Source organism: Ischnura elegans, chromosome 4 (assembly GCF_921293095.1).
Source record: "Ischnura elegans chromosome 4, ioIscEleg1.1, whole genome shotgun sequence".
Classification (NCBI taxonomy): Eukaryota; Metazoa; Arthropoda; class Insecta; order Odonata; family Coenagrionidae; genus Ischnura; species Ischnura elegans.
In genome coordinates this window covers 40,144,121-40,171,957 of record NC_060249.1, presented here as the reverse complement: position 1 = coordinate 40,171,957, position 27,837 = coordinate 40,144,121, and the positions used below count along the sequence as shown (strand labels likewise).

Below are 27,837 nucleotides of genomic sequence, written 5' to 3'. Positions count from 1 at the left end.
AGACGAAATCTTTGGATAAATTATGTGGTAACATTATTACTTTGGAAAACAAACTTATTATTTACATTCCTACTGTGGAGAGAGATATTTTCGAGCTGAATGTATTCCCTTGCTCCCACAACACTTCAACCTTCATAAAATATCTGCGTTCATGGGGGAGAAATTTGAGGTGGCTGTAGGAGCGGTCGTAGTTCGACCCATCTGCACGGGATCCCGAGAGAGGAGTGTGAAATGAATCAGGCGCGAAACCATCTGGGTTTGTAGGCATGGAGGCTGCCGATCCCCCTCCCCACTCCTCCAAACGAAGTCCCATGCCTCCACCCCCGACACTGCCCCCCAGACTCCGCCCAACACACTACGAGCTCCCCCTGGTGAAAGCCCATCAAACTCTCCCACTTACTTCCCTCAGCGGACACTTTGGGTAAGGGCTTCCTCGTGCACTGCACTGCAATCATTAACAGCCACGGATTTACAAGAATACTTCCAAAGATTCAATACATCCTTGTAAACTCTACGCAATTCATCACCAAGAAGATGCGTCGCCGCAGCTCTTAGTGAAGTATCCAGCGAGGACGACGGTGCCCGGGTTGGTACCTGATCGGAAGACTGTAATTTGTTATCAGGTCCGTGAAAGACTAAAATTGTGACGTCGACTAGGGAAAAAGTTCTTCGCAAAGATGGACGGGTTTGATCGCAGGGAAAACGGTGAGGAACGTTCCTTCTACGCCAATGACAGGGATGTTTACGCAACAGATGAAGCATCCAGCCCAGGAGGTTGCGCCAGTGGATCCAACAACATCCCTGTCAGGCACCGGAACCAGGCCAACGCTCGGGAGCGCGACCGCACGTACAGGTGGGTAAAGCAGCAACGTATACAAAGTGAATGAACTCCAGGATCACGCTCATTTACGCTAAACGAATTAGAAAGAAAGAAATTTTTAGAGAAGGGAATAATTCGCTCGGAATTGTGAGCCTTAGGTTATTTCGTACATTTGCTTCATCTCTTCTCCGAATGTAACTTCTTCCGGTCTAATAAGCTGATCCAACGGTGTTGACAAATTTTCTAAGCCTTTTTATTAAATAAAAGTGTACACTGCTTCCATCCATGCTTTCCATACATACACCCGTGAAACTGGTTTTTCAAATAAATCGAAAATTTGGTAGGGTTTCTTTTGACGTCATATGATCTCAAAAAAATTAAAAAATAGATTCTATCGATGTTGACAAGTTGGATAGAAATTATTGACAAAGTTCATAACGATACAAGTGATTATCAGCACCAAAGGTGCCGACCTACAAAAAATATTGGGGGTTCCAAACCGGGGAGCTTACCCCGGTAAATTTCATAAGTACTGAATTTTAAGTTTTTATGCATTTTAGAAGAGTCATATGATAAACATTAGAACCCTGATCACTCGAATCTCGATATCTGGACATTCCGGGGAAAAACTACAAGCCCTACACATTTTTTCCTCACATCTGTAACGAATTTTTGGGGGGGCTTGGGCACCCTCAGGCCCCATGGAGTCGGCGCCACTGATCATCACGATTTATATCCTTATTTATGCTTTTATGATAAAGTTCATGCATGAAGATGCTACTTATACCATACATTACAGAATAATATATTGACTTTCTAATGTTATCTCACAGTCCACAAATGCAGGAGTCTTCAAACTCTCAGAGGTATTCATATTCACACGCTGATGGAACTTTGTTATTTTTTATTAGGATAAAAGTAAAGGTAACTCAAGATATCTTTTGGGCCCCCCCCTCGAGTTTTTTCTACATCCTCTACTGATATATGGTAGGTTAACTTGGCCTTAAATATAGTCATTTGTGTCGGTGACTTAGGCATTAGAAAAATAATTAGCACAATAAAATTCTGAAATATTTTTACCAAGTTTTATTTTCACTGTAACTATAGAATTAATTAGATACGTTCAAATCACGCGTGATTAGATTTGAAATACGATTATTAAAATTTATCCTAATAAATTTTTATAACATCAGAATATAAATCAAAAAGCAATTGAATTAACTTCCTTTCAAGCCTCAAATGATTGCAACAGAGAGCGAAGAAGCATCACAAACAAAAATATTCCCTAATCTCTATCTTCACCCTCGTAAAAAAAACAGCGCGTGCGAATATTGATTATAAATATCCAAACACCTTCAACATCCAACCAGCTCATAAAATTTCCTCCATGATAATAATATACTCAGGAAAAGGTGGGAGGTGGAAAATATGGCATATCGCTGATGCCCTCCAACCCCAAGATATCTATTCCACGATAAAATCACAACGGATTGTAGACAGAAATTTGTTTTGATAATTTGATGTTATTCTTATTTTTCACTGGGTCTCCTCCATGTTATATCCGCAGAACAGTCAAATGATTCCTCAAGCATTTTTTCTCATCGCAGTAACCTCTAGATAACAATTGACTTTAACTGGCTCCACTCTCCTCCTTCAGAGATTGGTCCATATATTTTCCTAAGGATCTTATTTTCAAAAACAATTAATTTTCTTTCTTCCTTTTTATCCAGTTTCCAAGTTTCACTTCCATATAACAGTACGGGTCTTATGATTGTTTTATATATTCTGATTTTAGTAGTGTGTGATAGTAATTTTGAGGACATGAGTTTGTTGCAGGCGTAGAAGCATCTGTTAGCCAGATTTAGCCTGTTTTGTATTTCTATTGCTTCTTTGTTTTCTCTTGAAATAAAAACGCCTAAATACTTAAAGGAGTCCACTTTTTCAAATTTGTGGTTGTCTATGTAGAGGAAACGCGTTAGCTCATTACGATAAAATTTAATTTTGGGCGGACTTCAACTAAATTTTTTCCACATTATCTCCCTCAGGCAAACGATAACCATGAATTTAATTTTAATTTCAAGTACAGGTTCAGTAAGTGATAAATTATTCCAAATATTTTCTCAATAATAAAATAATAAATGATTTGAATTTACGCATAAAAACTTTACGCCCGATCATTTTTTGCTACGATGCAAAGATGAAGTATATTTTGATTGAACAATTTATAAGTAAAGAGTCTTGTACGCCGCATTATCATGACGTTTGGTGAAAATGGGTAGGACATATTCCTTCACCACAATCCCTGGACTTGAATACCCAAGGATTTACCAGATTCGATATTTTAATTGCCTTTTGACTGGTTTAGTCGGTTTGATTATATTTTATATGCTAATTAAATGCTCTTTATGCGAGGAATGGTCTTTTAAAACTAAATAGGCAATTATAAATGGTTCGACGAGTACGTTTACGAGAATATAATAAATATTTCCACCTCTTTCGGTGGAACATCTTATTACAAGCATATTCACGTACCGAATGAGGCCAACGAACGATATCAGTTGAAGTCCCAACTTTTTCTCCATGTTTTGCCAATGTTTCCTTTCTTCGTAAAAACCAGCAATAGCACGAATAAACTTAGCACATTTTCTTTCTCTGCGAATCATATATACGTTATAGTTTTACCATGAAACATTCTCATATGATGCGAAACATACAGAGATTGCGACTTACACTTTTTGTGTGTCAAGAATAAATTTTCCATCCGAATAAAATCATTCTTCATGAAGCAAACCAAGGATAAAAACGTAAAATTATAAATCATACTTTCGGGCATTCTCCAGTTACTGTTTCATAGGTCGATAAAGAGCGAAATTAGTGTCTTAAAGCTGGCCGCTTGGTCAAAAATTGAAAACGTCCTGACCACCTACATCAATTGTATTATTTACTCACATTTTGTACGGACAAAATACATTATAGGTGTACTTCATAGTTTTTTATAGAGAGAACGGCATATTCATGTTACAATTTTTACCCATTCTTTGATTTTTTAAATAACCTAAGGGTAGATTTCAATTGCCGAGATGTAGAAATGACATGAATAAAAGAAACATGAATATCGAAGTTACGTAGACTGTATGGAAAAAATATTTTCAAACTTTTCATGTAAGGAAATGTTTATATTGTTCCTCTTATTTAAAACCACAAAGACGAAAATTGCCATTTCATTATTAATTGCGGGGAAAAATGATTTTTAAATAATTATGGCACTAAAGCCAACATTGGACACTAGTAGGAATATCAGTGAATTTTGTCAACTACCAGCTGCCATAAGGTGAAACCTTGCAAAATGAGAAATATTAAGAACGCTTCCGAAACCTGAGTTAATATTGCATAAAATTAATTCCACGTAATTACTTGCCAGATTATTTCCTAATTTTATTGCCTGAGGCTACTGACCAAACAGTAGCCACCGCAGACTGATGCCTTGTTCACATTACGATTGTCTGAGCGATCGTCCTAACCAGAGCCGGCCTTAGGGCGGGGCGACCGGGGCGGACAAAGCGCGGGGCCCCGGGCCCCGCGCTTTGGGGGGGCCCGCGTTCGTGAAAAAAATTAAAATATACGATAGTTTGAAAACGCAATTTCAACTATTACTGTATTGTTAAGTCCGTGCTAGACAAAAAATAATATTATGAAAAAGGAATAATAATGCAGTAATTTAAAGTAAAAAGCGCGCTTTTTATGTTTATTTTACGTTATAATTTTATGAATAAATATAATTATAAATTTAATTTGTATTATACTATTTTGAACTCAACTGCGTGATGGTACCATAACGGCGTAATTACGAAGTCTGAATTTGGGAGGGGAACACATATTTAGCCAGAGAGTGGTAGGGATTCAAAATGCTCGAGTTTGTAGATGGGGTATAGAGTTTAACATTTTAAGTGAAGAGCCCCGCACTGAAGGTTCGCCCCTAGCTCCGCACCTGCTAGCGCCGTCACTGGTCCTAACGATAGTTGGCCGAAATTTCCTAGCAGGATTGGTTTCCGGTCCGATAGAATGGGATATATGAGAGTGTGATTAATTGTATACGACGTACATATATCTATCCTAGGAAAGCATTCTAGTGATTGAACACTCCCTGTCAAACACCTTAGAGGTGGCTCGCAGGGTATTATGTAGATGTGGAATGCTAATAGGGGTCAATATTCATTTACTATTCTAAACCTCGGAAACTGAAATCTACCTTTCGGCCATCTTAAAAATCTAGGAATGGGTAAAATTTAATTTTAAAAAGCAATTTTATAATGCGGAGATGTTGTTCTCTCCATAAAAAATACAATAAAATGCACCTATTAAATATTTTGCCCGTGACGAGATGAAGACAACAGTTTCATCGTTTTCATAGTTTTTCGCGTGTTTTTCTTCACTCTTTCGACCGTAAAAGCTAAAATTTTACGCTTAAACAATATTTGATGATTCATTGTTGTAGCCAAATAAGCAATGAGTAAAACGATATATGACACGACCCTATGGAGCTTCGACAGAATTTCGCACAAATGCTGAAGTTCAGCGTTCTACCTTTTTTTGCGGCGATAGGTTGTTGGTTAACTCTAAAAACGCTCCACTTTTAAAGAAAGACGTGCTTTAATTTGTCTTCCAATTAATTAAGAAATACTACAGATTTAACCACATCTTCTTCATGAATGGAATGCACGTGAGGCCTCGTAAGCAATATCCACTACGTAAATAACGGAGTATAAAATGTATTCATTAATGTATGCAGGCATTATTTTCATGATGACACACCAATCATCATTTATCATTCAAAATTGCGAGGCGACGTAGTCGTTAGGATACAAAGCTCAAGTCATTCTGAAGTAATATTAATTATTACGTTATCCACTCCAATACGTCCTATTTTCACTTTCTAAGTACAAGAGTTATTTTTATGATAATCTCCTTGACCTTGAGTCGTGGAATGAAGTGGCTATAGTGACTGATTAGGTAGTATTTGAAAATAATCAAGCGTTGGTTTTCAGTGTATTAATATTTTCGCTTAACATTTGATTCTACAGATCAACCCGACAGTGCAAGTAAGTAACGATAGTTCCTCTTCCACTTTCAACGGAGTCATCATTTTACGGAATGCACGAAAACATGAAATCATTACTGTTTATCTCTAATCCGTCCACTATTTCCAGCAGAGTACGGTCACAAAAGCCGCGGTCAGTCCTATCTTCCAAGTTAAATGAGACTGTAAGAGATTAGGAGCCCGAGAGATGGACCTTCCAAAAAGACGAAAAGACATTCAAATGACCCGTGTAATGGGAGAAGCGAACCTCGCCACCCACAACCTCCTGCCCCTTTCCCGCACTCAACTCATGAGCCATCCTTCACAGGGCCCCACCCATTAACCACCGACCTCTCTTCAAGCACTACTTCCCCACGCTCCGTATGCGACCAACATGCTGAAGGCATCAAAAGGCAGAGGGCGAGAGAAAACCTCCGGGATGCCCAGCGTTTAAAGCTCGGGTGTGGGTCAAGGGACGGGAAAAAATAACAGGAGCGGCCGTGAACGGAAAGAAAAGCGGTGAATGACGACAATGCGGGTAAAGAGAACACAACTGCAGTTGCTTGAGGCATCTCTCTTTCGTCGGCAACTTCCTGTTACGACTGTTATTTTGGAGCGGGGAAGGAAAATCTGCGTATAAATCTCGTCCCGATAATAAGAACTCGCGCCGTAATTGCGATCATTTTTCACGCACTATGGTCGAAGGGTATTTCGAGCTACGCCCTTAAAATTTGACAGTAGAAGACACTTTCTCAGTGGCGTATGGCGCGAAGCCTCGTTCCGATAATAAGTAATGGCGTCATGATAATGATCATTTTTCACGCGCTGTAGTCGAAAGATATTACGAGCTACGCTCTTACAACTTGTAGATTAGTAGAGAGTAGATGATACTTTCTCAGTGATAAGAGGGCGCATTCCTCCCACTCTACCGCTCTCTTTGGCGACGTTTTACTCCTTTACATAAGCTACCATCTTGATATTTTCAGTGCGTATCAAGTAGACGCTGGTTAATAGTTGCCTGTATTTCAAATTGGAAAATAATAACTCAGCCTTTTCTCAGATGTAAATTTTCGGTGTATTAGGGATAGGCAAATAACCTAATTACCAGCCGCCTCAATATACGTGTCTTATACGTGTGAATACGGGTCTTACGACACCACCCAAATAAGCAAATAAAAAGGAAATGCCATAGAGTAAGTATATACTTACTCTATGGAAATAATCAAACGAAGTTTCGCTAAGTATTTATCGAAGTATTTTATTGTTCGGGGGAAAAACGACTTCTCATATCTATCCGTTCGGCAAAATGTCTCTTTTAGTACATCGTTTCAGTCGTTTCTGGAAATATAGTACGGTTCCAATTTGTAGCTTCGTGTCCCTCTGAAAGGTATCTTTTCTCAATAGGGTAGTTTCCTTCATCAAAGAAAACGAAAGGCGTTGACTGCGATTATTTACCCACCATTAGTGAATTCATAATATGCAAATTATTTGGTTTTAGGAATCTCAGTTTCGACGAATGTTAATGGTCGATTTTAACCTCATTTGAAAAAGGCCAGATTGGCGCCCATGCGATGCCACTCCACGTGACGTCACAGAGACCTAGTTTCTATACGAGTAGATAGGAGTTTTACATTGTCTGATATTACCAACGCATGCATATGGTACAGAGCTCAGGGAAACATCTCTTAATAATCACCCATTAAAATTGCCTAAATTCGGAGTTTCCTTCGTTTGATAGGGTAATGATAATCCTTATTTAAGCCAAGCGCAACCTGCTAGCGTCGTATCAGCGCTCAAAGCCTCGCCCCAAGGTCACCTCACACTGCGACAGCTGGAACCAGAAAGACGTCACACGGGCTTTTCCCAGCATTCCTACTTAGCCGTCGCGTTTTCGCGCTCTTGAAATTTTTCACTTTTCGTTTACCTAATTGCATTCGCATCGTCATTAAAAAATCTAAGAGCCTGAAATGCGTACTCCAGGAGTAATAATCTTTCGATTTAGGCAATATAAAATAATAGGAAACCACCCTATTGCTGGAGCAATCTAAGCCCAGCGCGCAGCCTCCGAGTCACCAGCGGCTCCCTGTCTACTTAGATCTGTGTAACGATTTCGGTACGTCCGTAGCAGTTTTTGACGAATCGCGGAGCTTTCCTTAGCATTGTATTAATTTCCCGTGTTAAGTGTTCCTTGGATAAATATCTGCTGGAGTGCTTTGTGGAGGGCACCTCATATACAGCACTCCGCACGTCGGATGGGACGATAAACCGCGGTCCGCTTACTGCCCTTCGGTCAGAGCAGACCAATGCCGACGCCGGATTTCTTTACACCCTTCCATTCCTACGCTTCCGCCATGGCGCAAATGACCTCAACTATCGGTTGCCTCCTCCAAATACCATACCTTACGGTTACCTTACCTGAAATAAGTAAATAGCTTTTAAATTTTAGTTATTCTAATTTCACCAGATAATATTTTATTCATTCCGCTAGTTGAAAATAGAACTACAGTGCCACTAAAAATAGCTTGAAATTTTGATCATTTCTAGAAGTCAGAAGAAATGTCAAAAGAAAAAGAGGTCAAAATTAAGGGAATTCACCGATATTAATTGAGGACCCTAGAAGCTAAGTGTTACAAATACAATGTTTTTTTTTTTTAATTTTTGAGATAAATGCAGATAATGGTTGGTGGAGTACACAATATTGTTGATGCAAATGGATCCAAGTGATTTACTGGACTACATAATTGAGTATATTTATCAATATTGGGTACCCCACCAACCATTAGCCTTACTTTTTTCCAAATTTGTAAAAAAATGCTTGTGCACCTTGGCTTCTAGGAGCCTCTAGGATTAAAAGGGGAAAAGGTGAAAAAAATCAGTTCTCAGGGACCACTAGCAACGTGAAAATAACTAAAAATAATCAATGACGACTTCATCTTATAGAATTAATTTGCAGACTTTCAGAACACATCACCAAATATATTAATTTTATTCACAGCTTAACAGCAAAAACAAGACGCACTAGTAATTCTTCCCATGATCTAATGGATTAACAAGCAAAAATCTTTAAACTAACCAAATAATATATAGCCCCGTCCAAAAACTCCATCTATGATTATCTTTTTAATACAAACGCCAAATAAGTAAATTATATTTTAAAAACGCTCTCAATAAAAATTCGTAAAATTCAAAACTTAATATTTAAACATGCATATATGATACTGCGAAGAAATCAATTAACAATTGACTTCCTTCCTTCCTACCTTTCCCAAATTCGCTGACAGTTCTGACACAGTTGCCAAACCGTTCCGAAATCAACTGGCAGTAGGTACGGCGCAGTAACCGATGGCGTCAGGCTCACTCAATTAATTCATTAATTGGTTTATTGAAAATTGTTCACAATTAAATTTACGAAGAGAAAACCTTATTATTGAAGGCATTTTTCCACCTAAGATTGAAGCATTTTTAAGTTTATGGTTCTTACGTGAGTCTCGTCGAATTCTATGGATATCAACATGTACTATTTTAGGCCGCTATCCATCAGTTTCGAAGTTTTCTTGCTTAATGTAATGAATTTACTTTGAAAGTGGAATTTGCACTGATGAAAATTTCCCGCGAAATTGTCAACGGCAGCTGCTGTTGACAGTTCCCAGATTTCTGCTTTGTTTACTGAGGCATTACTGCTTTCAATTCCGTTTCGCAGCAGCAGTAGCAATACTGCCGCTGAATTTTGGAACGCGCCCTATACATCTCTCACTCTTTAGAGCAGCTGAGATTGAAATTCCACCATCGAGGCAACAATGTTCATAGAGCAGCGAGTCTAATAATAGAACTCACTGAACTAATCTACGCCCCACAAACTTATCACTCGAAAGAATAATCACCATTCGGGACTATTGCCGTTGCCACAACACATTTTCGGGGTGGAAGTTCAAGAGGGAGTTCTTTTGGAGGTAGTACCCTTGAGACCTTATCTACCAAACATTCAGGGGGATGATTTGAACTCCTAGACCTCCGCGCTCAGAGTCAGAGGCCTTGTTGGGGGCATTCAACTCCATAATCACACGCATAAATAAATACGCTTAAAGATTTGCAATGAAAACTAATTTTTAACGAAAGCATTTAAAAAATTTTTACGTCAAAATTTCATGCAGAGAAAATCTCAAACACAAATAACCTAGACAGCTCTCTTTCAGTTGACTATTCAACGTGTTATTTGAAGTAAATTTTATGGCCATTTTATTACACTCACATTGATTTTTTGATTAAATGTTCCGGAATATAATGCATAGGGAAAGATAAGACCTTGGTATACACGTTGGATAACATCGCCTGAAAGCAAGAGGAGCTGAAATGTACCGATAGGTATATAATTTCGCTACAGAAGTCTTATTTCGGTGGGAAGGCAATTAAGGGAATGCGGGCGAGATGGCGAAAAAGAGCATTTTGGAAAATATAAGATTATTAATAAAATCGTGAGGCTACGTGATATTATGTACGGAATTATCAATTATCTACGTTTGAATTATAACACGAGAGCTATCAATTCAGCCTCACGAAAAAAATCTTCTTGTTGTTATCTATACAGCTGTTACAGTCTTTAAAGCCAAATGTAATCACTTTTTAAAACCAAAAATCACCGCATACTTATAAGTATGCGGTGATTTTTGGTATAGGAAATTTCCTATAGGAAATTGCTCTCCTTGTATTACTATCTCGGATCTAAGTATGTAAAAAAACTTATTATTTTTCAAATTATGAGAATACTGAATCATAGTCATTTTCTGTATTTAATTTTAGGGTTGGCCGCATTGACAGCCCAAGTGATGTCTCTCAGACACCAAAATTTTGAGGGAAAACGCAGCAACATAATCATTCAACCTAGAAGCTAGAAGGCCAACACTCTTAACCTACAAGTGTTGCATATTCGGGGAATAATCACGAGTGCAATTGTACAGATGTGAAATTGTTCTGTGAAATTGATTGCGAAATTGTTCTGATGATTATTGCTGCCTACGCAAACGTAGGCAGCATGTGAATTCTACAGCTAAACTTACTATTTTTACTACTAAAATTAGCGGCCGAGATCCATTTTTCAACCATATGGAGTACAATTGATGCTGTCGGTAAAAATGCAACCTCAATCATTATCGGCTATGATAATTTTTCAACTATATTCCAACAAAACATAAAGTAAAATTGATACATTAGAGGAGAAACTTCAATAAAATTTCACTGTGACATTCGCGATCGCTTCGGAAATCATCTATAAAATATGTGTGCTGGCAATGAGCAAAAATCACCACAGTATCTTAGTAAGATATCTTACTATAATAATGCTTATATAACAATGCTAAATCAAAATGGATTAGAAATATAAAAAAATTCACATATTTACATCTGTTGAACGACACATTTTTTTCGTATCGTAGTCAATAAAAGTTATACACATTAATTAAAACGATGAGACATGGTGCACATTAAGGGGAGCAAGAAGATAAATTGAAAGAAAAATTCATGCGAAATAAAATGCGTATACAAATATTTAACAGATACATAAAATTGATGATTCATGAAAATGATTAATCCCAACTTAAAGAACAAGGGAAACATTGGAAATGGAATAGAGAGGACACAAATTAGCTTTTCGAGTGACAAAAAAGTTCATGCTACATAAAATGACTGCTGACAGGGAACTTGAGTTGAATTTTGCGTCCAAATAATCCCAAGATCCACGTTTAAACAAGATATATAATGCAGTTTGAAAAATATTTCTTTGCCGTACGCTAAATAAATGGATTTTTAAGTTTTTTTTGGAGAATCTCTCGGGTGTTTCGCAAAAGGTAAAATTTTCTCAGTAAAAACAGTATCACTATCCGAATTAGGAAATCCATTTGTTCACGATATTTAATCAACACACCACCCTCTATCCTCCAATCTACAAATTACCTTGGTACCCGTCAGCAGTGCGGCTAGGTTATCTCCATTAGTGATGAGCGGAACTGTGATTTTCGGATCACTTCGTTACCTGTGACTGCTACTTATCAGTAACGGTGATTCTTAACTGTGATTGCGATCACCGAGGTGAATCACTCTTAAAAGTCATCGGTGATTCGTGGCGCTGCTATTCCTGCTACTTTGTCCAATTCCAAGGAATGAGCTCTCCTCAATAGGAACAAAGAAACTTATAGAAAATTGTAAAATTAGGCAAAATATTTTTTTTTGAGGGAATAGTTCTGATTTCGAGTTTATATTACAATAATTAAGTAAATTTGATGTGGTAAAAGAATTGATAAGGGGCAATCATTTTTTATACATATTTATAATCAAACCATCATAATTCAAGGCTTTAGCTGTATATTTCGCACAGAATGTCTTATTTATCATTAAATATGAATAAGACGTCGTTATTTTACTGTTGGTAGCATCATGGTAGCTGCCGAAGCTAACTTCACCGTATTCACAGTCGCAGTGATTTCGAGTATTTGGTGATTTAGTCACCGGCAGTAGTGATGAGCGATATATCGCTAACTGTGATTGAATCACCGTTACTGAAAAGTAGCAGTCACTGTCGGTGATTCAATATTCGAAATCACCGTGATCGGTGATTCGGTGATTCAATCACTGGATTCGGTGATGATAGCGCTGGCTACTAACAAGTGATATGCGATATATCGCCACCTGTGATTGAATAGAAGTAGCCGATCACTGCCGGTGACAAAATCACCGAATGCTCGAAATCACTGCCCGTCACTGCCGGTGATTGAATCACCGAATGCTCGAAATCACTGCCGGTGACTAAATCACCAAATACTCGAAATCACTGCGACTGTGAATACGGTGAAGTTAGCTTCGGCAGCTACCATGATGCTACCAACAGTAAAATAACGACGTCTTATTCATATTTAATGATAAATAAGACATTCTGTGCGAAATATACAGCTGAAGCTTTGAATTATGATGGTTTGATTATAAATACGTACAAAAAATGATTGCCCCTTATCAATTCTTCTACCACATCAAATTTACTTTATTGTTGTAATATAAACTCGGAATCAGAACTATTCCCTCAAAAAAATATTTTGTCTAATTTTACAACTTTCTATAAGTTTATTTGTTCCTATTGAGAAGAGCTCATTCCTTGGAATTGGACAAAGTAGCAGGAATAGCAGCGCCACAAATCACCGATGACTTTAAAGAGTGATTCACCTCGGTGATCGCAATCACAGTTAAGAATCACCGTTACTGATGAGTAGCAGTCACAGGTAACGAAGTGATCCGAAAATCACAGTTCCGCTCATCACTAACCGGCAGTGATCGGCTACTTCTCTTCTATCACAGGTGGCGATATATCGCATATCACTTGGTAGCAGCCAGAGCTATCTTCACCGAATCCAGTGATTGAATCACCGATCACAGTGATTTCGAATATTGAATCACCGACAGTGACTGCTACTTTTCAGTAACGGTGATTCAGTCACAGTTAGCGATATATCGCTCATCACTAATCTCCATACGGCGTAGATGACCTTAGCAGTCGGCCGCTTCATCCAAATATCGCACCATACCACAAAAATTTTCTCTGTTCAGCGTTCACCCCATCATATCTATAACTTTCTCGTTCCTTTTCCTCTCCGACCGTCTCACCTTCTCACTCCTCTTCCATACTCCCATTACCAACGTCTCGAACTCCTCCAGCCTAATCCCATCATCGTTTCATGGCGTCCGCGTTTGTACCCAGCGAAGGTGCACACAATTCCTCTCCTTTTTAAACTTCAATAGCCAAATATTTACATTATTAACCAGTAGTCATCGAATCAGCTCCTTTTTCATAAATTCCTCCTCTGATACGCTCTTTTGCTTTGGCCTCTTACTGATATCCTCACTATCTGAGTTCTTACGGTTTATCGTCTAATTCGTTCTGTTTTCATTAGTGACTATATCCCTCAGCGGAATGACTTTTAATCGTCAAAGATTGCTAAACTGGCACTAATTGGTATGATATGGCATGGTATTTGGAGTAGGCGACCGACAGCTGAGGTCATTTGCGCCGTGAGGGAGGGGTATGGAAAGAAAAATGGAGAGAAACCCGGCGTCAGCAATAGCCTACATTTGTAGGTGCCAAGGGGACCACGGCCCATCCGACAGACGGAGCGGGGTGTTGCGCTTGAAATGTCCTCCACAAAACATTCAAGCATGCATCGGACAGTCTGAAAATTCTCTGCCACCACGGGGATTTGAACAGGAGCCCACGCGGTGGGAAGCCAACACTATATCTACCACACTAACCCGACCCCCTTCTCAGGTAGATAGAAGGGAAAGATAAGTTATGACGAAAAAACCTTCCTCATTCAGCCATTTTTTCATAACTTTTAAAAGAAAAAAATGGGGGAGTTGACGCCCAGTTTTCATGACTTAGTGACGTCATTGAAAATTTAGTTCAATAATTCGTTCAAAAAAACCCAATCATTGGCAGAAATAATGGCCCGCTATAACTTTAATAACAACAAAACACGTGCGATAGCTGCGCGAGGCCACGGAGTAGCGGAGAAGCGACGAGTCGCACGGCAAGAGTCAGATTAGCCATCAACTCATCCGTAAAAGGGTTAAGTGAATAGCTAGAGAAGAGGGCGATGGATCGAAAAAACAAAAAAAACACTGTTACTGTTTTCTGAACTCTATTAAAATCAATAATAAATTGTATTCGGTGAACGAGCCCATGGTATTTCGCTCAACTGACGGATTCACACCGCTGAGAGACTCAAGAGGTGTGAATCCTTCAAGATTTCAATAAAGCGTTGAAGTACGCTCCATGTAAAGGTAAAAATATCAAATTATTGCCCACTGTTTTGTATCAACAGTTCTTGAAGTCAAGTCGCCGACAATAAACCTTTACAAGATCTCATTAGGCTCTTTTTCAGACTCGGTATTTTTTATTTCTTTTGCAGTATAAATCTAAAATATTTCTCAGACCATCGGTGCAGGGTCAATGTGAATCAACTCTGCCTTTTTATTAATTAATAAATGCGTGATAAGTATGGCTAACGAACGAGAAACCTTTTTCATTTATAACAATGATTCCATGTTCCCATAATTCCAACTTTGGTATGGACTCTACCAAAAACCTGTACTTACTTGGTGTACGTATTTTTCTGTCATCTGGCGTTTTTTAATAGTGAATCAGTAGCTTTCTAAAAGGATAACCTTTGCCAATACTCGGGCATTCACTCTATTCCACTCACTTCGGTCGCGATAGGTTTATCTGGTTGAGTTTTGACCTTAACCTTCTTTTCCTCTTTCTTTCGTTTCAGTCACTATGGATTCTTATTGTATATCTGAGAATTCTATTCCCATTGATACTCGTAAAAGTTATATATTTCGGGTATATTTCAGTATTTGTTAGTTCTAGGGATGAAATCAAACTTTTGGTGCAGTCGACTGCTGCTAAAGGCTAGTATCTACAAACTATTATTTATGACACGGGAAACAAAGTGGTCTACTCAATGCTGTTCAAGCGCTTTCGTATCTGACGAATAAATAAACGTTGTATTTCTACAATCGTTCTACTCTTAGACATATTTAACTGTGGCGATAGACTTCCAGTTCGGAGATATCTTAACAAACTAAAAATTGAAAATTTTCTTGCAAAAATTTATCATTAAATAAAAGAAGACTACAAACCTGCAAATGACATTGCTCTATTTAGACGACCGAAGTTACCGATCTATCCCGAAGTTACGTGTCACCAAGGTTCTCCTTCCGCCGCGGATTCAAAAATGCCCTTTTCTCAACCTTAGCGCAGACAGATTGCAAAAAATGACATTATTACAGTAGCGAATAACGAAATAAACTTTCCATTTATGCAAGCACATACAAATTCGCGCTATTACTTTTTACTGAGGCATAAATTTTGAAACTTGAGTTACTTTAACTTTGCGCTGTAATTTAAAGTAGCGCTGCAACGGAGAGCCACTCGCTCAGTCCACGGAGAATAGCTCGTTATTAAAAAAAAATGGTGGAAAATGCAGAATTCAAAATTTTTCAGAAATTAATTCATAACTCAAACTTATATACTTCACGACCCCTTATTATATATATATTTTTTTTTTTTGACCCACATCTCGTGATATTTAAAAAAAATATATATATATATATATATTAATTCATAACTTCGTAAACAAACGATTTCCAGGCACTATGCGCATTTTCCCCATAGGACAAAATTTGTCCAAACAAAAAATTCCACCTCGAGAAAACATATCCCGACACGCTGGTACAAATAATTGTTACAAACTTTTCCGAACAATTATTGGATTTTGATAAACATATTTGTCAAGAGAAAGCTCTAATGCATTGTGATATGCTCTAATGCAAAAAATGACTCAAAAGTTTAAGCCTTTAACTTAGGAAGGCCAATTCGCAGGTTTCTGGCGGAGTGCCAATAAATAAAAAGATAAATAGTAATCTATTCCATGATGTTCATATGCTTTCGGGTCTGACTTCTTAGGGACTAACTTGGACTCTTTCCAAGGGCGGACAACTCTTAAATGGGGCGGATTAGGGTGGGTGTTTTTGGGTTGACAGTTCCCCTGCATTTCGGCAATTTTTGGAAGTATGCATTTCCTTTCGACGAAATGGGAATTCTGTAGTGTAACCCTTAAAATTTTTAAAACAAATTAAACGCACCAGAACGATTGGGGTCAGGGCAGGGTCGGAAGTAGGAGTTTTCTCAGGGGGGCAAAGATCAGTTTGCCGCCCCCCCTCCTCCGGTTCCCCTTCATCCCTCCTCCTCCCCACCACTAAAATGCAATACCTCCGTAAGCTATTTGTTGAGACGCGGTAGTTGAAATCACATTCCATATGCATGCTATTAAGAACTTTTACTCGTGAAAAATACTTGAGTTACGTTAATTCTTGTAGCGTGTCTTATAATGTGGTTAATAATTTGGTATACAGTGTCAGTAATACAGTTGATAATATGTACAACATAATCAAATCAAATTGACTGTGGAATTATAATTTTAAAAATATTAAATAACTTTTAAAAATAAACTTTTCAAATTTTGACGCCCCATCAAACCTGCCGCCCAGGGTACGTGTCCCTCTTACCCTGGGTCAGGGGGTTCCAACTTTCGAAATGTTTGGGAGATATGTTTTTAGTAACGTATCCTCCAAATTAAGCCCCCCAAAACCTACCCTCTTCCGCAGATGCCCCCTATTTTTTTCCGGGCTAAAATTTAATTGTACATAGAAATAGCAATATGTAAACTTGCGTTCGAGAACCACGTAAACCATGTCAATTGAAGTTATAAGGGCTGAAAGGGAGAGGTGGCGGTCATTCCCCCCTCTATCAGCCGCTGCGAACCAACATTGTCTGGGGACTAGGCAACAGACTGAGTATTACATATTCTTAACATGGAGAATATCCAGTTATATTCCATTTCATCCAATGAAATAGTAAATTGTGGTTACGTGTCTGGCGTAACCCGTTAGTTAGTAAATTACAAATTTATCTTTGTGGTTCCTCATAAAACATTACATATAATAACCTTCATTTCGAAATACAAGTTCGTCGTTAGGTACTTCGAACCAGGGGAGGACCGGTTACCCAAGGGTCCAAGCAGCAACGTAATCAAAGGGCCCTAACGGGTAAATTTCCCATCTCAAAACAAGTGTAAGGAAACTTATTAGGTGAGCATGTTTTAATGGAAAATTAATAAAGTAAACAAATCAATTCTATTTTAAATTAAAAGTAGCATTCGGTCTTTTCAGTTCCCATTGTAGGGTTCTCGCACGTTCGTTCATTTTACAGTTCACGTACTCGCCGTGTCCAAGGAAAATGAAAGATGCGGAAGGAGCTCAGGGCTTCCCTTGGCCTTCCGGCTTGGGGTCCCCGCGAGAATCAGTTCCCAATGTAGGGTTCTCGCACGTTCGTTCATTTTACAGTTCACGTACTCGCCGTGTCCAAGGAAAATGAAAGATGCGGAAGAAGCTCAGGGCTTCCCTTGGCCTTCCGGCTTCTTTCTTCTCGCCCGCCTAGGCCAATCGGCCCCAATCGAAGCCCAAGCCATTCCCATGAAACTTTTTCATGTAGATCCAAAATCAAATCAATGTAGCCGTTTTAAGGCTTAATAGAATCCATAGCATCACACCAGAGACTTAAGTAAAGTGATCTACCAGTGGAAACTGGCGACAAGAGTAACTGAATTGGGGAAAGAATGTCTGATTAAAATAATCCGACTCAAAAAAGATTGGTGACTTGCTATCCCTATGGCAAGAGATCTACAATCCATGAATATAATCTTTAAAGTATAAAAGAATAGCGAGCTTTCAAAATGCTTGTTATTCGCGCGCGCAAATGCGATGAGCTCTGCGACAGTGGAAGTGGTAGAAAAGGGAGACATACTGGAGTCATTGTGGTTGTTTTTCTTCCTTCAAGCGTCGAGAAATCCATCTGATTTTCTCATCATGAGGGTCGGATGTTAGTAGACGGTCCATGAGGGGGAAGTGAGAGGGGAGGTCGAGTTGAGGGCGGAGGATGTGTTAGGAGGAGGGATTTCGGAGAAGAAAACGAGTGAGTCAGTAGGGCAGGGGGGGACGACTAGTCGAAATGCTACAATTTCGGCAGATAGGATCGAAAAAACTGTACTTTCATCCTTTCGCGTAATCACGTCAATTTTTACCCACGAAAATTTCTGGTTCAAAATAGTTCCTCGACTACATCCAATTTTCTGACTCTGCCGTGAAGTGGATATACACACGATTATAAAAGTTGCGAGAATATTAATGGATACCTAGAGAGTACGAAAATAACGGAGAGACTCTGAGACATTGAGTGAAAGGATACTAGTATATAATATTTCCAAGCATATCAAAGGTGGAGATTTTTGTGGAGGAGGTGGATAGAGGAATTTACTGAAAATAATGGAAAATGAAGAGCTAAAAATAGTTGAAACGGGAGGAAATTGGTTCAAAAGATAGGAATTTCAAAAGAATTAGAATAGCGGGTAAAAGAAAGATGCCATGAGATAAAATGAGAATAACGGAAATGCGTCGCATGAAAAAACCTTTAGTTTGAAGCGATATAGGTTAAAGTGCATAAAAGGTAAAAGAAGAAAACCCTTCAAACTTTCCGCATAAATTGTCACGCAGAGCAATTCAAACACGTAAAACTATTAAACTAGCATCATATTTAAGCTAGGACTTCTCCACGCTCCATAGCTTTTCTCAAAATGAATTGATAATTGCACTAAATACTGGCTTTCGCAATTATCAGGGTTCCAGCAGAATGCTTAAATTATAGATAAAAAATTTCCAGACCTCCTTTGGGTTAAGAGCCTGAGGCTAAAAAGATGTAATCAAAACGGTGCGCAGCGTTCCTCATCATTCCTCGAATGGCTGTCGCTACGACCGATGAACGCCTCGCTGGAAACTGTCCGGGAATTCTCGTTGCCAAGCGATGACAAGCGGTAATATTTCCCTCTCGTCGAGATACAAGTATCATTTAGAAATACACTCTCTGCGCGATACAAGGAAATGAAAAAAACGTGATGACATAAGACACCATTCGCAAAGATATCCTAGGTGATGGACAGCATGGGATTTGGTGCCTCCATTCTAATTATACTCGGGTACTCGAAACATTGGAGGGACATGGTGGCTATAAAGGATTTCTAACTATTGTCAGAAAATATCCGTCCCGAATTTATCACGACTTTTGTGGAAAAAAACAAAACAATTCCAAATTTTATTACAAGACAATTAAATGGATAAATGGGCAACAAGAAAAATTCTATAAACAGCTCAATAAATCCGTTCTTTTAAAGCACTTAGCATCGCACACTAAAGGCTTTCTTTAATTATAAGAAAGTGTGGGGTACCCTGATTTAGATTGAGTTTAACTAACCTTACATCGACCATGGCCCCGCACCATTAGCGATCCATCATCAGTAGCGGTCACAGAAAAAACTTAAGGGGGACGCAAAAGATACCTTGAGCTACAATTACTTTTGCAGTAATGACAAAGAATAAAGTCACATGCAAACTTAAAAAAGTATTATTTCAACAGATAATACGGACATACAAGACAATGCCATCTTATGATATGAAAAACTTACAATAGGGTGGTTTCCTATTATTTTTTTATTGCCTAAATCGAAAGATTATTACTCCTGGAGTACGTATTTCACGATTTTAGATTTTTAAATTACGATATCTATTTTTCGCGATTAAATGAAAAGTGAAAATTTTCAAGCGCGCGAAAACGCGACGCGTAAGTAGGAATGGTGGGAAATAGTCCGTGCTACGCATTTCTGGTTCCCCCTCCCGCCTTGTGAGGTGACCTTGATCGAGGCTCTGAGCGCTGATAGGACGCAGGATGCTAGCGGGTGGCTGAGTACCTTGCTGGCTGGTAGCGCTTGGCTTAAAAAAGGTTTATTAATGCCTTATCAAACGAAGAAAACTTTCCGACCTTAGCCAGTTTTAATAGGTGATTATTAAGACATGTTTCCCTGAGCTCTGTACCTCATGCATGCATTGGCAACCTCAGACGATGTATAACTCCTACCCTCTCGTGTAGAAACTAGGTCCCTGTGACGTCACGTGGAGTGGAATCGCATGGGCGCCAATCTGGCCTTTTTCAAATGAGGATAAAATTTTACCCTTGCCATTCGTCTAAACCGGTATTTCAAAAACCAAATAATTTGTGTATTATGAATACATTAATGGTGGGTAACGAATCGCAATCAATGCCTTTCGTTTTCTTTGATGAAGGAAACTACCCTATTGTGCTTCAACAATGTTCGGTCATGCGGGCGGCCCCGCATGGCCTCCATGTGTATCTGCCACTGCTTGAGCTATTGCCAAGCACTCGTTCGTGAGATAGAGCGTGGCAAACCCGAAGGTCCAGAATTCCCAAACTGAATTTGACGATAATTCGGAGTGCCACGACAGGCGCGAATGTCTCTCGCCGCCGAGATTATGCTCTGCATAGGGTCAAACCAATGTTTAGAATTGCTGACGGCAGTCCCATTAGACGGCCCTCCCCTGGCCCGTACCCCAAAATGGGGATCGATGTGCACCGCACCATGGGTGCTTTTTTGTATGAATATTTGGGAGCTTTTTTGTAGGAATATTTGCGATAAACGGGTCTTTCCAAAACATTCAACAAAATATTGACCAAAGGGGTTTCTCATTTTCATTACAATTTTCGTATGCATGTGGATTCACACACAACCAAACATTCGGAGATCATTTTGCGAAAAAAACGCGACTCAAGGCCTGCTTACACAATGCATTAAGCCGTGCGAGTTAATGTCTAAATGTATGAAAGCGTGAATGAACACGAAAATATACCGTGTAATCACCCAACTTGAACGAATGCATGAACAGAAAATAAAAACTTCGAAGGGCATAGCCGGATAAGAAGGTGAAAAGTTTTCCGGGATTTTTCCCGTACTTGGGGTAAGCAATTTGGGATCAAATAGGACACACCTCCCCACATTTCCAGCCCGCTAGATGCCCACCAGGGCCGGCTAGATAGAAAATACGACTTTCACTCTTTTTTAAATATCTCGGTCAAGAATGCATATTTTTTTAATGCTGTTTGCGCCTTTTGAAACCTTATTTAATGGAGCAGATTTTCAATTGTTTTCGAGAACTTTGGGTTTGAAAGAACATAATACTATTTAATACTTAATGGCTTTTCTGTAGAGATAAAATCACTAGAGATCTAGGCAAGATTAAGTTTTCTCAGGCTTCCATGTAGATGAGAATATACCTTGGATCTTCTTACCTGGTTACAATGCCAAGAAAACTTTATCTAGCCATTTTTCCAGGAATCCACCAGATTTTTTTTCAGATATTGCCATATTTAACTGGTCTACTCATCTAAATTGATTTCTCTTCTATGATTGCACCAAGTGTCAACAGTGCTTTCAACACATTAAGGACTTTGATACCTACTGAGCCAGCAGACAGAAAATTATCTAAAATCGAAACCCTAAGGCTTGCTTCCAGCTACATATCTCACCTAGGAACCCAACTACTGGCAGGTAATATGTTTTGGAATTATGGAAAACTTTAAGATGAATATGCATCTTCCGTGATAAATAAACTCTATAATCTCCTAACCTAGCCTTTTAAAATAATGAGATTAATATTTCAACCATAAATTTCTGCTCTGCATGCATTGTACAACATATGTACTCAATGAAATTTGGAGATGTATATTAATATGGACACAGTGGCATAACTAGGAATACGCTTTGGTGGGGGGGGGAGGATGGCAACCCCTCCCCCCACGCTTAGGGGGGGTCCGGGAAAATTTTTGAAAAATGACATGCCCGGATATATATTTTATATAATTTTGGTACTAAAAATTGAACCTTAAGCAGATAAGCAGATGCAGTTATTAAATTTCAAAACTAGAATATAGTTTTAACTAACTTTTTTATATCTCTGAGGCCTTAGGGGGGGATCTATCCCCTCATCCCTCCCATAATTACGCCACTGATTGGACATATATTTGCAATACTTGATACAAGAGTCCCGTAAGTAATAGTTTTTTTTAAACTTCAGTACCCTTCCCCAGTACTAGGTCTCCAAAGCTTCTATTTTTTAAATAATTTTAATTTCAATGATCCATTCTTCTAATCTTAAGAGAGCCAAAGCCCACATTTATGTTTTCACTGATGGTTTTCTTAAACCTAAGTATCTATAGTCTCACGCTCTTACGATAGAGAGGGACCATGGGAAAATAAAAGGGAGGGACCCACAAGAAATAGTCATTGCAAAATTTATTAGTTACTAAATAAATATTGTGTCTGAAAGTAAAAATCTTTTAATATTAGACTTCTCTAAAAAGTTGAATTTTTAAAAGATTTTGACACAATTAAGTAGAGGCCTTATGTTCACCATATTAGCTTCCTCCACACTTTTTTTACCTAAGGTTGTATTGCTACCAGAAACAATGAAACTGCCTTTGATCTAAAATTGACCAGTGTCCTCTCAAGTGAACACCAGTCACAGTCTTCTCTCTGCATCTATCTTATGTTTTCTTCTTTCTGATTTTCCTATAGTATTCTTGATACACATTGCATTAGAGTTCAGTGAGTTTTGCACACCTTCCTCATTTCCTACCAGCAGTAAAGATTCTCAAATAGATAAGAGGTTTCAAACTGCATACCTTTTGTACCAGTGAAATACAATAAACTGCTATGGAACAACTCAGGCTAACTTGACTGGAAATATGTAATGCAAAATAACCTAAATATTTTATGTGAAACTAAATACAATCTAACAGGTTCTATGGAGCAGCCATGCCTCAGAAGTGGTTACAGGACTTCCCATTCAAACAGACAGCAATCAACTAGGCATTGTCCAAATACGAACACCAACTCCACGGAGACAACCACACAGCCAGGTCCTCGGCCAGTTTGCACATTCTGTTTATCCAGCTTAAAGAAGATGGTAAGTTGGCTTCTTAAGGGGAAGGATAAGATTCGATACCCAAAATATTATTTCAAAAGTGAACAATGGCATTAAATGGAGGTATACACATTATGTTTATCATATAACCATACCAAATACATACAATGTTTGAAATTCATATAATGATAATGATAAGTGAATCAAGTTAGGATACTTAATCTGAGGTAAGAACTTCTCTAAAATCAAATGAATGATACAATGAAATCATGGTGGAACCAACTGCATTGAAAATTGACTGAATGCTATTTACAGTAAAAACAGTACCTATCAAATTTAGGCCACCTAATGAAAATGTAAAAAAAGCTAACACACCGGAAAAATCAAATTTCACTTTTCCTATATTATTATTTTCTTCTATGATAAAAATAAAATTAATTCAAGTTCATATTAAGAGAATACGGAAAAAAAGTCAAGTGGCTGTAACACAGTGTAGCTATTCATCAATGATAAAGATATTCTCAAGATATATTTTCAATTTTTGATGAATATTATTTTTGCTCCATTTCAGAAAATAGTGTCATCCCGTGCTTTAGGGAAGGACTGCTTACAACAACACCACAAGGAAAAGCATGAATATAACTCAACCACACAAGAGAGAACACACAGGAAAGAAAATGAGCAATATGACATCGACAACCACGGCCTTATTGAGAAGACGTATTATGCCAGATCCATTGAATCAAACACTCTGATTAATATGGAAAATGTACGGGAAAAATATGAAACCAACTTGCAATCAATTGACACAGACCCATCAAAATTCACACCAGTCATGTTTCAGTAGAGACTGAATCATTACAGCATGCCTGGAGAACCATTTTTTTTTCAAATCTGTAGCATAATGAAGTTTTGAAGCCAACATTCAAATAGTTTGCAGACTCAAAGTATTCAGTTATTAACAGTAGGGAAATAAGAGGCCAGGACCATTAGTAGACATCTTCATTGTAATTTAAGCTCGCTACCTCTTCTACATAATATTGGTCACTGGTTTCAGTAGGCCAATGATATTTAATGTCTTTAGTTGATAACAAATGACAGCTGGATAATGTCCTTACCATTTTCAACAATTAAAAAAAAATATTTATTTCACTGCTGATATTGGGGAGAAGAAAATTAATTTTTTAAGTTTCACGATAATCTAATTTAGAAACAAGCATTGCAAGATAATTTTTAGAGAAAAAATAAACAAATGCCATTATATTAACAGTCTCTTGTCACCACCTCCCATAAACTTTCCTTTATTGCCGGATCATCTTGATAATACCTCAATGTTAGGAAATAACTTAAATTTGAACTTTCCACCATTATACTTACAGCTGTCAATAATGGAAATGAAGAAAATTTGATTGTGTAGTAACTGGTAAAATTAACAAGCAACAGCATTGAGTTCTTTATCACCATCTTAGCCTGATGTTCCCGGTTGTTGGCATAAACGGCATTTACACAAAAGCTAACTTAGAACTGCTGAATGTGTGCTAAAAGGATAAGTTTAAATATTCATGTTATACTCTGTGTACAGCTGGACAAATGTTATGCAACTCTTAATACGAGCAAGATGCAATGCAGAGGAGTGGAGTATGCACCCTATTCTCTGCAGACTGTGAAGTGAGTTTATTAGGTTTAAGTGCCCCAACATCCAAAAAAATGTAAAAGAGCTTTATAATTGTGGAAAAAGGAGATTGTATCAGTGATTTTGCAAAACATCTGTTGGAAAATGGCTATCATGGTGATAACAAGCATCCATTATTTTTAGAAAATAAAAGAGTATATTTGGATTTCACAGAAAATTTTGAAACTGTTTACGTATACGTACCACACAAAAAATTTTGTTGAATGACAATATGTTTGACTATTGCATGAAGAGTTCTCAAGATTGCCACCGGAACAGGAACTGCATTACTGACGACATTTTGATGTTCGACTCAGCCATCATTTCTTCAACAAATGAAGATTTTTCGATTATCAAAAGTGTTAAAATTAGTTAAAAACCCTCTACTTATAATCTTGTTTTTCAAAAATTTTCTCCCCTGGTTTTGGACCCCCCCACCCCTGAACGAAATTCCTGGCTACACCACTGGTCAGCAATAATGCAGTTCCTGACCCAGTGGTGATACCTAGAACTCCTCACGCAGTAAATTGGCTGGGAAAGCATTAAATCTTTCTTGTTTTACTATTGTTCACCATTAATATCTAACTCCCCTCCTTCAAGGAGATACTCCATGCGTCACCCACTATTCCATTCCCCTACTTCCTTTTTGACCTTGTTTTCCATTCACCATACTTTGTTCAAGTTGACTCATTGGCACCTGGCTAGCAACATTTCAGGACCAGTACTACATTTAATGATCCCTTCAATTCCTTAAAGTAGTCTCAGAAGAGGAATAATGTCATGGAGGAATAAGGAATTTACAGACAGACTAAACGTATCTTTTGTGACCATGTAGAACAGATGGGATTCTCAGACTTGCAAGAGGAGCACTGTGTATCTATACAGTGGTAGGGCTCAAAAATAGGGGCAAATATGGTTTTCATTACACTTTTACTTAGGCAAATTCACTGCGGTAAATTACGGCCTTTTCAATTTAAATGGACGTTCTTGTATTAATATGCAAATTTAACCCTTAAACAGTGACGTGCAGTCTGAGAGACCGCTGCGTTTCTAAAAATATGAATATTTTCAAAATTAATATTTCAGAACATCTATAATTCTCGTTAGCTTCATATTTATGCATAACAAGGACATCAGACTCTTAAAATATACGTAACGTTCTTTTTTATAATTTCTACTGGAATTCGATTAGCGGTTTGTGAGACCGCATGTCACTAAATTAGAAAGGCAATGCTGATGGAAATCAGTGGCGTAGCCAGCAATTTCGTTCGGGGGGGGTGGGGGGGGTCCAAAACAATGGCTCACTGGCAACCCGAACAACAATTGGGAATAGCCCACTCGCCGCTCAAGTACAGGACTGAGTTCTGCTGACGTCAGAGTCGCCCTCCTCCCCCTAATCCACTCACTACTCCGGTGGAGTGAAGAGGGTTTGTGAGTATATTTATTGACAACCTTCTTCCGATTTTCATTCATCGCCTGATGATGCACCCTGTAATGGATGCGAAAGCTCGCTCGACAAAGCACTACATGCAGCTGCTCCCGAAAGCCAACGACAACAATATACCTTACTGCCAAAACCTACGTTCCAAGCGGTCCATAACCAGATCCGGAGGAAAATTTTTGGAAAATCGGTGCTAGATAGAAGGTTTTCAACTAATTTTTACACTTTTCATAATCGGAAAAACTGCATTTTCCAAAGAAATCTTTTGTAAATTCATGATTTTTTGATATTTTGTTTTCCTTTATGATGACGCAAAGTACAAGTAATTATGTTTTATCCAAATAAACAGAAATGCAGTGTTGTAGTTATTCGGAGCTTCAAACTCTTTCCATGAATAAGCATCTAAGTATGTATTATGAACTATGTTACATGTGATAAAACTCTTTACTTAAACAATGGAATAAAATGAATATTCTAAAATTTTCAGCAGTTTTTTTTTTATTTGTCCTTACCTTGTAAAGCAGACTCAAGACAAAATGACGGTGAACACCTTACAACCCACATAGCACAAAATATCTTCTAGATATCCAGAAAATATCTTCAATGTCTTGGATATTTTAAATATCTTCTAGATGTCTAGAAAATATCTTCAATGTCTTGGATATTTTAAATCTCTACTAGAAGTCTAGTAAATGCCTTCAATGTTGTGGATATTATACAAATCTACTAGATGTCTAGCATATGTCTTTTTGAGCAGAGACTCTTTTTGCATTAGTCCAGTGAAATCAAAATTGATAGGTAACTATTAACTGTCTCAGATTAGTAACCCTCAATAAACAAATCCAATTCAATGGAATAAAAGGTATGTCAAAATTCTAGTCTCTGCTTTTTACAATTAATTTACAACTAACTTTTTTACTATTGACGTAACAAATATTGCCATAACCTTTTATGTATCACTGCAATGTACTCATTCATATAAATATCATTCATTCATAGCCCTGATGGTGTTTAAATACGTTGGCAAAAACTTGCATTAAAAATTCATCAAGACTTATATTGCAAGACACTGAATCAACATTCATTGATAATGTTGCAGACTCCCTTGAGAAATCTAAAAGGAAATTGCAAGCTGCTTTGGTAACTTCAAATTTGGAATCAGAAGAGGAAGCCCCCATCAGAAAGAAGTGAATGCCAGAGAGGTTCCAATATTCAGGAAGAGTCCCCATAAGGCACCCTACCATCACCTCCTGCTCCACCAGTAGGCTTTCAGTTGAAAATAAACTCTCAATATACTGAAAAATATTATATTTTTGTCATTTAAATTAATTATCCTGAATCCAGGGTAATTATCCTGAATTTTCCTAATGGATCCAATTTGAATACGAATGTCTGGAAAATAT

General features: G+C 38.1%; 1 protein-coding gene across 2 annotated transcripts; it reads left to right on the top strand.

Moving 5' to 3' along the window:
* The first annotated feature begins 386 nt into the window (after window positions 1–386).
* On the top strand, window positions 387–25,381 carry LOC124156855 (basic helix-loop-helix transcription factor scleraxis). 2 transcript variants are annotated; one of them, XM_046531345.1, is made up of 4 exons: window positions 387–853; window positions 21,825–21,946; window positions 23,197–23,363; window positions 23,893–25,381. In XM_046531345.1, the coding sequence occupies exons 1-4, from the start codon at window positions 678–680 to the stop codon at window positions 24,166–24,168; spliced, it is 741 nt and encodes a 246-aa protein (XP_046387301.1). In that variant the 5' UTR covers window positions 387–677; the 3' UTR covers window positions 24,169–25,381. The 2 variants fall into 2 exon arrangements, with proteins under 2 accessions (XP_046387301.1, XP_046387300.1); XM_046531344.1 differs by having other exon boundaries at window positions 21,816–21,946.
* Window positions 25,382–27,837: the final 2,456 nt, after the last annotated feature.